Source organism: Anabrus simplex, chromosome 4, assembly GCF_040414725.1.
Source record: "Anabrus simplex isolate iqAnaSimp1 chromosome 4, ASM4041472v1, whole genome shotgun sequence".
Lineage (NCBI taxonomy): Eukaryota > Metazoa > Arthropoda > Insecta > Orthoptera > Tettigoniidae > Anabrus > Anabrus simplex.
The window spans coordinates 114,702,250-114,715,415 of NC_090268.1; the positions used below are offsets into that span (position 1 = coordinate 114,702,250).

General features: G+C 38.4%; 1 protein-coding gene across 1 annotated transcript in view; it reads left to right on the forward strand.

Moving 5' to 3' along the window:
• Nucleotides 1-13,166, forward strand: part of LOC136871673 (solute carrier family 35 member F5) — a 138,634-nt gene that overhangs the window by 94,205 nt on the left and 31,263 nt on the right. Inside the window, exon 7 of the mRNA XM_067145169.2 lies at nt 10,975-11,128. Within this exon, the coding sequence (XP_067001270.1) occupies nt 10,975-11,128 (154 nt within the window). The remainder of the gene's footprint in view (nt 1-10,974; nt 11,129-13,166) is intronic.

Sequence of the window (13,166 nt, forward strand, 5' to 3'; positions counted from 1 at the left end):
GGTGTTTCAACTTACCTGCTCAAGTACTGCTCATTTATTTTATGTGAAGCACTCTTTTATCTGTTCAACTTATCATTAAACCAAGGTGTTTTTCCAGTGGAATGGAAGAAAGGATTTGTTAGTCCAGTTTTCAAAAATGGTGATAAAACTGACATAAAACAATATAGACCAGTTATAATTTCTTCTCATATTTCCAAAAATTTTGACTCAATAATTCTTGACGAAATCACACCTCTCTTTAGAAACATCATCATTGATGAGCAACATGGATTCTTTTCAGGACGGTCAACCTGTAGCAATCTTCTTTTATTCTATCAGTTCCTCTTGGATGCAATAGAGAACCACTCCCAAGTGGACTGGATTTATACAGACTTCTCAAAAGCTTTTGACACTGTCGACCCAATATCTTGCTGCAAAAACTAAGGGGCTACAGAATTAATGGGCCTCTCCTCTCATGGTTTGAATTGTATCTTAAAAATCGCCTGCAGATTGTTAAAATAAGGAATCATTTTTCTGCGCCTATTATTGTTACCAATGGAGTTCCTCAAAGATCTCACCTTGCTGCTCTTACTTTTTACTCTCTACATAAATGACATTAAAAATATACTTAAGTATTCTGAATTGCTTTTGTTTGCTGATGATGCAAAAATGTTTATGCAAATTAATTGTCCTCTTGATTGTTGAAAACTTCAGGAAGATTTACATCATCTGGAAAAGTACTGTATTCAAAATGGGTTGAAACTTAATCATGAGAAATGTAAAATAATATTGTTTTTTTAAAAACAAGAAGAAAATATCATTTCAGTACAAATTTAGTAATAACAACATTCTAACTCCTGTTTCACAACTTAATGACCTTGGTGTTTTATTCAGTTATAACCTATCATTTAATGAACATATTGAAAATATTTTTAAGAAACCATTTCAAAGATTGGGTTGCATTACTAGATATTCTAGAGAATTTTCAAACTTAGCTACCTATCGATTGCTGTATGTATCTATGGTACGCCCTATACTAGAATACTGTACACCTGTTTGGAACCCTTCTCATCAGACCTCTATCCATAGATTAGATTCAGTACAACATAAATTTTTTCGTCTATATTCATTTAGAGCAGGATTCTCATATGATAATGTTGATTATACATCCCTACAACAGTACTTAAATCTGCATAGCCTGTCACAACACCGTGAATTATTGGATACAGTCTTCATTTTTAAATTGCTTCATTCCTTGATGAATTGTCCACAACTCCTTGCAAAAATTAACGTACATGTACCAGACAGATGCACAAGGTTCAAGAATAGATTGTCTGCAAATTGGCATAGAACTAACTACGCATTCAGTGGGCCAATTGAATGAATGTCAAGATCTCTAAACAAAATGGATATTGATGTATTTAACTGCTCATTGTCAAAATTTGGAAATCACTTACGTAATCTCCAGAATTGTAAATATGTTGGAAGATAGTCCGCCTAGTCAATACTATTCATTTATTTACCTTTCACCTTAACATCTAGTACATGTTTCGAGAATATAATGCATTCTCTTCCTCAGCTAGTAGATTAAAATTCATTATACAATAAGACCTGACTAAAATACGGGGGCCCCCATTAAAATTCAAAACAATGAGTATGACAATGTGACACTTAAAAATTTTGGATAGTACAAACATAGAATTAAAATCCCATTTTGTGAAGTACAAATTAAAAACACAATATAGTCTAATTAATGTCTAATTAAATACAACGTCTTGTGATGATATGAATTCATCATTAACTCAACATTTTTGAACTACGCAAGGCAACTTCAAGGACACTGTGAATTCATATCATCACAAGACGTTGTATTTAATTAGACATTAATTAGACTATATTGTGTTTTTAATTTTACTTGACAAAATGGGATTTTAATTCTATGTTTGTACTATCCAAAATTTTTAAGTGTCACATTGTCATACTCATTGTTTTGAATTTTAATGGGGGCCCCCGTATTTTAGTCAGGTCTTATTGTATAATGAATTTTAATCTACTAGCTGAGGAAGAGAATGCATTATATTCTCGAAACATGTACTAGATGTTAAGGTGAAAGGTAAATAAATGAATAGTATTGACTAGGCGGACTATCTTCCAACATATTTACTGTTACTAAGTCAATACGGATCCAATCCCGACCATCATGGTCAAGATTATTAATAAAAATCTCCAGAATTGACTATTACTTTCCTGTGTTTACTTGTAATATAACCTGTGTATATATCTGTACATATTTTTCTACTTATACTCCATTGAACTTTCTTTTTAGTGTGTTTTGTTTTGTTTATTCTTCTCTACTGTTATGTAAAATGGTATTACCGTTCATAAAGTATTATTATTACTGTATCCTATATCTGCTCTAATCTGCTTGTCATGTTTGTACCTTGGTGTACCCCTACCATTCTTACTGCGTACACTTCCCTCAAAAACCAACTGTACAAGACCTGAGTGTCTTAAGATGTGGCCTATCATTCTGCCTCTTCTTCTGGTCAAATTTAGCCAATGTATAGATAAGAAAGGATTTCCACCCTATCAATACTGTTTATTGTAAGAATTAGCTTACAGTACCGGTTTCTACCCTAATTGGTCATCACCAGCTGAACATAAATTCCTTTACATATGTATCAAACAATAACTGACATTACCCTGTCTAAAGGAGATGCCGTATGGAAACACCGTATCTGATTGTGTCCAAATTGGGCATGTTGAGTGTGAGTTAGTTATGTGTTATGATTTGACTTTCAGGTACATTGGTATAAAGCTATCTTCTTCAGGACTAGAAATTTGACTGTAAAATCTATCCTAAGCTTAAATCTAAGTTATGTATGCAAATACAATAAACACATTAAAATACACAGAACACATTAAAATACATTAAAATAATGAGTATAAAACATTTCATGGACTTCATAGTGCGTGCCTGGAGTACATCTTCATTCCCGTCTTTATTGTCCATAGTTGTGCGGTACATAATCTGCTGCTTGCGATCATCGGTAATGTTGTAGGTCTCTTAATAAGTCTTATTGTTCACATGAATGATGTCTTCATGTACACATCCCAGCCACAACAACAACTACAACACCAGTACACAGATATAGACAAGGAAGGAGCCACCACAATAGCCTAACATCAAGAAAAATACACGAAAGACCAAGACCATATCATCTGCTTCCAAACTCAAGGAATAAGACTCCACTCACAGCTGCACATACTTACCTCTGTCTATATAATCGGATTTTGCTAACAACAAAAGCCATTTATCATATATACACGTGAAGACATCATTTAAGTGAACAATAAGACTTATTAAGAGACCTACAACATTACCGATGATCGCAATAATAAACAGTATTGATAGGGTGGAAATCCTTTCTTATCTATACATGTGTAATCTGTCAATACGGAAATGAAACTCATAAATCAAGAAATTAGCCAAATCGATCTCCTCTCACCAATTTGATTCAGGATCCCTTCATTCGTGATTCTATCTACCCATCTCACCTTCAGCATTATTCTGTAACACCACATTTCAAAAGCTCCTATTCTCTTTCTTTCTGAGCTAGTTATCGTCTTATGTTTCACTTCCATACAAAAGTCTTCAAAAACATCTTTCTAATTCGTTTATCAGTGTTCGAGGTGAACAAGTTTCTTTTCTTAAGAAAGGCCTTCCTTGCTTATGTTAGTGTGCATTTTATGTCCTTATTTCTGCCATCATTAGTTATTTTGCTACCCAAGTAACAATAGTCATCTACTTACTTTAAGACTTTATTTCCTAATCTAGTATTTCCTGCATCACCTGACTTTGTTCGACCATATTCCATTACTTTTGTTTTGGACTTATTTATTTTCATCTTGTATTCCTTCCCCAAGACTCTGTCCATACCATTCAGCAATTTCTCCAGATCTTTTGCAGAATCAGATAAAATAACAATATCATTGGCAAATCTCAGAGTTTTTATTTCCTCTCCTTCTACTTTGATACCCTTTCCAAATTCCTCTTTGATTTCCTTTATTGCCTGTTCTATGTAAACATTGAAAAGGAGAAGGGACAAACTGCACCCATGTCTCACTCCCTTCTGGATTGCGGCTTCTTTTTCAAAGCCCTCGTTTCTTATCTCCGCAGACTGATTTTGGTATAGATTGTAGATAATTCTCCTTTCTCGGTATCTGATCCTGATCACCTTCAGAATCTCAGACAGTTTGGTCCAATCAACATTATCACTTCTAGATCTACGAACGCTATGTACGTGGGCTTGTCTTTCTTAATGCAGTCTTCTAAGATCAGTCTTAAATTCAGGATTGCTTCATGTGTTCCCACATTTCTTCTGAAGCTAAATTGATCTTCTCCCAACTCAGCTTCAACTTGTCTTTCCATTCTTCTGTAAATAATACGTGTTAAACTTTTGCAGGTGTGAGATACTAAACTAATGGTGTGGTAGTTTTCACACTTGTCGGCACCGGCTCTTTTGGGAATAGGTATAACAACATTCTGCCGAAAATCACATGACACTTCTCCTGTATCATACATCTTACACACTAAACGGAACAACCTCTCCATGCCGGTTTCTCCTAAGGCAGTCAGTAATTCTGAGGGTATGTCATCAATTCCCGGTGCTTTGTTCCTACTTATGTCTCTCAAAGTTCTGTTGAATTCTGACCCCAAAATTGGGTCTCCCATGTCATCAGCATCAACAACCTCTTCTTGTTCCAGAACACTATCATAAGCTTCTTTACCTTGATACAACTGTTGGATATGTTCCTGCCATCGTTCTGACTTGTCTTCTTTCCCTATAAGTGGTTTTTCCATTTGAGCTTTTAATATTCATACACCTGCTTTTCCTTTCTCCAAAGGTTTCCTTAATTTTTCTGTATGCAGCATTTACCTTTCCTAGGGCCATACAACCGGGCGAGTTGGCCATGCGGTTAGGGATGCGGCAGCTGTGAGCTTGCATCCGGGAGATAGTGGGTTCGAATCCCACTGTCAGCAGCCCTGAAGATGGTTTTCCGTGGTTCCCCATTTTCACACCAGGCAAATGCTGCAGGTGTACGTTAATTAAGGCCATGGCTGCTTCCTTCCCAGTCCTAGGCTTTTCCTATCCCACCGTTCGCCATAAGACCTATCTGTGTCAGTTTGACGTAAAGCAAATAGCAAAAAAAAAATTTCAATATCCTTTCACTTCTCTTTCAGTCATTCTTTCCTGCACTTTCTATCTACTTCATTCTTTATTCACCTGTATTCTTTTCTCCTCCCCTCATTTTTTTTTTTTTTTGCATTCTTGTACTTTTGCCATTCGTCAATCAGGTATAGTATCTCTTGAATTATCCATTGTTTCTTAGGTGAACTTTCCTTTCTTCCTAACTCTTCTTCAACAGCCTTACTGATCTCTTTCTTCATGACTATCCATTCTTCCTCTACTGTGTTTCGTTCATCCTTTTCATTTAGTCCCTGTGTTACATGTTCCTTGAAACAATCCCTCTCACTATTTTCTTTAATCTTGTCTAGATCCTATCTCCTTGCATTCCTTCCTTTCTTCAATTTCTTCAACTTTGGATGGCATTTCATGACCAACAGATTGTGATCAGTGTCCACATCTGCTCTTGTGAAAGTCTGCAATCCAACACCTGGTTTCTAAATCTCTGCCTTATCATAATGAAATCTATTTGATACCTTACAGTGTCTCCAGGTCTCATCCATGTATGCAGCCCTCGTTTGTGGTGTTTGAACCAAGTGTTAGCCAGGACTAAATTGTGATCAGTGCAGAATTCAAGTAGCCGGCTTCCTCCTTCATTCCTTTGTCCCAATCCAAATTCTCCTACTGTATTACCTTCTCTTTCTTGGTGCCGGGCTAAGTGGCTCAGACGGTTAAGGCGCTGGCCTTCTAACCCCAACTTGGCAGGTTCGATCCTGGCTCAGTCCGGTGGTATTTGAAGGTGCTCAAATACGACAGCCTCATGTCGGTAGATTTACTGGCATGTAAAATAACTCCTGCTGGACTAAATTCCGGCACCTCGGCGTCTCCGAAGACCGTAAAAGTAGTTAGTGGGACGTAAAGCAAATGACATTGATTAATTATTGTCTCTTTCTTGGCCCATCACTGCATTCCAATCTCCCATCTCAGTTAGATTCTCATTACCTTTTACATACTGTATTAAAATCTTCTATCTCTTAATATATTCTTTTGATTTCTTCTTCATCCGCTGAACTGGTAGGCATATAGACCTGCACTATTGTGGTTGGTATTGGCTTTGTCAATCTTGACCACAATAATCCTTTCAATATGCTGGGCATAGTGGCTTACCCACTGCCGTATTTTCTTCTTCATTATTAAACCTACTTCTGCATTTCCCATTTGATTTTGTGTTGATAATTCTGTCATCGCCTGTCCGGAAATCCTGTTCTTCCTACCAACATACTTCACTTATACCAACCACATCTAACTTTAGTCTATCCATCTCCCTTTTCAGATTCTAAAACCTACCACAGCGATTCAAACTTCTAACATTCCACGCTCTGACTCGCAGAATGTCAGTATCCATCTTCCTCTCGTGTAGTCCCCACCCGGACATCCGAATGCAGGACTATTTTACCTCATGAATATTTTACCCGGGAGGAAGCCATCATCAGTACATAATTCTTACAGAGAGAGCTGCACGTCCTTGGGAGTCATGTAGTAGTACCAACACAGCTAAGCCATGTTAAGTATTATTACAAGACCATATCAGTCAGTCATCTAGACTGCCACTCTTACTACTTCCGAAAGGCTGCTACCCCCCTTTTGATGGACCATTTGTTAGTCTGGTCTCTCGACAGATACCCATCCGATACGATTGCACCTTCGGCTCTGCTATCTGCTTCATTGGGACACGCAAGCCTCCCCACCATGGCAAGGTCACATGGTTCACAGGGGAGGACAATTCACTTACGAACATAAAATTAAGTACCGACATGTCAGCCGTATACGTAAGTACATCATCATCATCATCATCATTTCCCCTTATCCAGCTCCTGTCGGGATGGGGGTATTTATGGCATTTCTCCATCTTCCTCTTTCCACCATTCCTCTTCCACGATCTTGTCCCAGTCTAAATTTTGTCTTCTTATGCTGCTATTCACTGATTCAATCAACCTTGTTCTAGGTCTTCCTCTTGCACTTTTTCTCCAGCATCTGTCTTGGAATTCTATTCTCCTCCATCCTTTTTACATGTCCAAACCACCTTATTTTATTCTTTTCAGTTTGTTACAAGTGAACTATGTAATGCGAGTGGAATGTATTTTTTTGAAGACTTTGTTTGTAAAATACGATATGATGTTTTATTTTTATTGACCTAACCTGTACTGTATAATGTTGTAACATAGGCATTTGTAAATAGTAGAAAGTTACATAACTTTTGTACAGGGTGTGTGACTTTGTTGGTATGTGTTCTAGAAAATGTGTTCTGTCTATTCTGGAAAAATACGACTTTCGCGATCATGCGTATTCTAGAATGTTAGTCAAAGTTCGCGATCGAAAGTAAGGTTGTGATTGGTGAGTCTAGGTGGCGATAGGGAACTCGTGCACGCTGATTGGCTGCCTCCAAGGCCGGAATTTCCTATATATAGTGAGCGAGGCAGTGTTCGAATGAATTCTGTATCCTGAAATCTGTCGGTCTTGGTCTATCTGTCTGCGAGCAGCCTATCTGGATGACGTCCCCCGGTTTCCAGGATGGCACTCTCCTCGGGTAAGCACTCTTGAATTCCGTTCCTGCTAAAATTTCAGTAATGTTCCGATTTGCTTTTCATACAGGAGTCTGCCCTAACCTCGCCTAGATTCACCAAATTAGTTAATTATGACGCCTTAGTTTTTCAGCTGGACTTACCTGTTCGTTTTCAAGGCATTCCCATTTCTTGTTTCACTAAAATATGTATATTGTAGTTTAACATTATTTCCCTTGGGGGTTGCCTCTGGTAGTTCTGTATCACTTGAGGTACGCTAGATTTTGGAAAACCTGTAAATTGCATTGTACTACTGCATTGGTAACTAGATGTATAGTTGATTTGAAATTTGAATTTACACTGCTACGAAATAACATATGTATATCACTGAACTTATAGCTCATAACTTGGAATGTATTTGTAAAATTATCTTGTAAATAATATTTTTAAAATCTAAGGATCACGGTGATTTATTTCGGAATCCACTATCTAAGCCATGTCCATGCCTTTGGTAGGTTCCCAGCCTTTTTCATCTTCCCGGTTTGTTGTTCACTAGTTGGCCCTACTGATATTTACATACATGTTTTGTTGGAGATCCGAGTAATGCCAGCTACTGTTTTTCAGAGTGTGTAGTGATTTCTTATATGGTGTAGTTTGCTCTTACCTTCCCCTTTTAACTCTGTTTGTGCCTTGTTTTGTGTTATCCCTGTAGTCTGAGGTAGCACAGTTCTCTCATTTAGCTTTCCTAACCCAACTTCCTCCCTAACATCTTCATTTTTCGGCCGATGACCTTCGATGTTAGGCCCCTTAAAACAAAAACAAGCACTTTTTCATTTCTCACTCTGTCTTTCCTTGTCTTTCCTATCATACTTCTTAGGAATTTCATTTCATAGGCTTGAATTCTACATTCTTGCCTGCTAGTCAAATTCCAAGTCTCAGCTGCATAATTTAGTATGGGTACATAGTACATTTTGTACATTATCTCTGTACTTGGTATATTCTTTGCTCCAAACAAGTTTTCTTACACTTTGGTCGAATGCATTGCCTGCTGTACCCTCCTGCTAATCTCCATGTCCACCCTAGCATTTTGTAATAATTCACTTCCTAGGTTTTTAAAGCTGTCCACAATTTCCAGAATCTGTCTTCCAATTTTTGCAGTGCCCTTTCCTTGCCTTTCCCCTCTCAACATCACCATCATAGTCTTGTTTTTGTGTGTACTGATTTTCATGCCATATTGCTCAATTTTTTCATTCAGTACATCTAGTTGTTGTTGCACTTCTTGTTATTCTTTCCCCATATCACATCATCATCTGCAAATAGCAGTATCTTCATCTCTTTACCTCCATAGGCTTCCTTTGTTTCCATTACAATTTCGTCCATGACCATAATAAAAGAGGTCACAGCTCACTCCCCTGTCCTAGTCGAATCTTATTCCTAAACCATTCTGTCTTTCCAACTGGGGTCAGTAATCTGTTAACACAGTTGTTCTACATTGCTTGCACCATTTCTAACATTTCTCTTCCAAGTCTTTTTGTAACCACGGTTTACCAAACCTTCTTTGTGGGGACACTATCATATGCCTTTTCTATTTCTATGAAAGTCATGACCAGATCCTTTCCACATTCCCAGTTCTGTTCTATCAGCTGTGAGTACAGTAGGCCTAATTTATGTACGTTGCTACACACGTAAGTACAGTAGGCCTAATTTACGTACATTGTTACACAAGTCACTCAGGCCTCTTTCAGATGGCGCGGAAGTAAAACACACCCATCTGTATGCACGGGTACACCCGCTTTCGCTGACTCTTGCACGCACAGCAGGTTGAGTGGTGCAAAATTCTTCATGCTTTCCAGCGGATCAACACTCTTTTCAGTGTAGATAATAAATATGAAAAATGATCGTCTTTGTTTATCTTCTACACTTAACGAAATACAAAAATAGTTGAAGCATGCTATCTTTCACATTTTGTTAGAGAAGAAGATAGATACAATTTTGAGGATACTCTCTCAGTAACTGGTCTAAATGATACCACACTTTCCTAAACATAACGAGACCACCGGTATTTCCGACATTAAAGTTATTAAGTTCTCAATGTCTATTTCGAGTTCCATAACAAACCACTGTAAATCACACAGGAAAAGAAAAAAGCACACAAATAACTTTTAAACTGAAAATGAGAAATAAATGTGTCAAATGGGTGAGAGCAGGCCTACATATACTGATGACATGCATAAAGACTAATTTCTAATAACAAGTAACTCCGGGCGCGGGACCGCGACTCACTACGGACTGCCCACTCAAACATTTCTCCTGCGGGTGGTTACTATCTTCCTCTGCGTCATCTGAAAGATTCTATTTTGAACAATCAGGCGGTTAAGCGTGGAAGCAGGTCGAACACGCGCCATCTGAAAGAGGTCTCGCGAACGTAAAATTAAGCACCAACATGTCAGACACAAAGAGTATAAGACTGGCTTGGGACTGATACTCCCTGCTGCTGTCAGCCGACAAGCAAGTACGCTCCAGGATCTGCGAAATTAAGTTTTGTACCAACTCCTTACCCAGGCCAGTTGTCGCTGTCCCGTCCTGCGTGCAGCGTGGCCAGGAATGCTGATTTAAATTTCTTATGGTGGGAGTTATGAACGTACTAAAGAGTGACGTAAATGTGCTATCCAGGTTTCTTTACCATGTATTTAATAGGAAATGTCCTGGGACTTTGGAACAATGGTATAATAACCAGCGAATTGCGCTAGAGAAGGACGACGTAACCAGTTTTGAGTGTATGTAATTTGTATATCCATAAATATATTACAGTTTTCTTGCTTTTTAAAAATATTTTGAAGACTGAGTATACTGTATTGTATGGACTTACTATAATAGGCTTCTGTACCATAATTAAAATGTCTACAGTACTCATTATTAAGAACATACGTTATAGAAAGCAACTTCTTTCTGTTTCTATTGCTCAAAATATTGTCCCTTTGTATCATCCTCAATTCTTTCTACTTATCCATTAATCTTTTAATTTCTGTCCCATCTCTGTCCACGTGGCATTGTAAATACGTTCCCCCCATTTTACTTACTCATTCTCTTGTCTAGGTAAGTTGTACCTTTTTCTTTTCCATCCCCTGACCCAAGTCCTGACAGAAATTCTTGTATTCTGAAACATGAATGGCTTTTTATTTGGAATAAATTTGTGGTTTATTACTTGATTCTGCAATAAAACTCTATTGTGTATTTTTCTGTAGGTGTTGGTTAGTCTGTCAGATCTTTCTGTCGAGGTGAAGATTCCCACTGGTGCAATTTTATCTCTTGTCAGTGCAGTCTTTTACGCTGCATATCTAGTCTTTCTACGGAGGAAAGTAGACCATGAAGATAAAATGGATATTCCTATGTTCTTTGGTAAGTTACACAGTTGATGTTTTTGAATTCTTTAGAAATAGTGTTTTTCTTTTAAAATTGGAAGTTTATCTACCCATTAGTCCCGTTTCTTGATATTAGATTGGGAATGAGATAAAATGAATTTACATGGCATGATTTTTACGGCAGGGATTCCTTTCCTGACGACAACATGAGTTGAGGAGCTAAGGAAGATGAAATTAATGATGTGAATAAAATTGGGTAAGGTGGTGGAAGGAATCGGCTGTGGCTTACGAAGGTTATGCCGAAAGTTTTTAGCAGCGCGTAAACTGTAATTCCGAGGACAGTGGGATTATTTTCATTTGAAAGAGCGATGTTTTTCGACCTTGGAACATGCGCATGCAACCCCTCCTAGAGGTAGTTCCTCCACAGCGAGGGAAGAAATCACAGGCAGTGCTGAGTCAGACACGGTGCAAGATGGATCTGTCGCACTGCAATTTTCGAACAATGATTTTTTATGATTATGAAAAGAAATTAAGTGCCGAAGAATGCCATTCTTCTTTGCTGCGTGTTTTTGGTGAGGCTGCCCCTTCTAGAGCCATAGTTGGAAATTGGTTTCGCGAGTTTTCAAGGGGTCGGCAGTCAATTGAAGATGAACCTCGTCCTGGTCGCCCAGCAACAGCTGTGACTCAAGAAAACATTGATGCTGTGAGGGAAATGATCAAAGCAGATCCACATCTTACATTCTGTGACATTGAAGGGACCTTAAATATTGGGACAAGAGCAGCGCAGACCATCATTCACGATTATTTAGGTCTTACCAAGAGATGTGACTGTTGGGTACCACATTCCCTGACAGAAAGCCAAAAGGAGGAGAGAGTGGACTGGTGTCATTTCATGCTAGAAAAATTCAATAGAGGGCAGTCCGAAGACACGTACAATATCGTCATAGGTGATGAAACATGGATCTACCATGACCCTGAAATGAAAAACAGTCTTCTGTGTGGCGCTTTCCAGGGGAGGAACCATCCACAAAAGTTCGACGAAGTCGGAGCTCCGGAAAATAAGATGGTGGCAACTTTTTTTTACGAAAATGGTGCATCTCACCTCTGTGACCTTGGACACACGTCTTACAGTCAATGCTGAATGGTATGTGAATGACTGTCTTCCCAAAGTCCTCGCCACGTGGAGGTCACAGCACCCAACGTCCAAGAGTGGGCACCTTCTGCTGCATCACGACAATGAATCTGCACACAGGACTGCCAGAACAATGGACTTTTTGGAAAGGGAAAAAGTGCGAGTGTTACCTCATCCCCCCTATTCACCTGACCTGGTCCCATGTGACTTCTTTCGGATCCCTAAGACCAAGGAAAAAATACGTTTGCAGCGGTCTTCTTTCTGATGAAGAGGCCATTGCAGCGCACGAGAGTGCACTAAGTGACATCCCGAAAGAAGCTTGGACTGAAACGTTTTCTAAGTGGTTTCAGAGAATGGAAAAATGTATACATGCTAATGGAGAGTATTTTGAAAAGTTGTAATTGTTGTTTCGCAAATAAAAAAATTTTCTCACATTCTGCTAAAAACTTTCGGCATAGCCCTCGTATGAATAGGAACTGTCCTGGCATTCCTCTGGAAGTGAAAATGGCAAACCACAGAAAACCATTCTCATGACAGCCAGTGCCAGACTTTGGGAACTCTCATGTCTCCCAAATGAAAAGCTTGGATCTATAACCGAAGCTTGTTACCACACATGGCCACTCTGCTTGGTTGTGTTAAAAGTGTTACAAGAAATTACAGATAAAGATCTGGCTCATACAAGACATAGCATTTAGTCTTTGTCTGGAGGATATGATTTTAAAAATTGTGTCTTAGCTTCTTGAATCAAATTCCCATTCTAGGTCTAGTAGAGAATATTAGATTATCTCTGTGGGCGGTAGCTCTTGTTGTCATTATACAATATTATACTTCTAAAAAGGAGATGTTCAGGAATGTATTCGAATGTGGATGTTTACTTTTTTAATTGTAGTAAATTCCATAACACTGTCTCTCTGGCACCACTGTCATGTATGTCCTAATAATA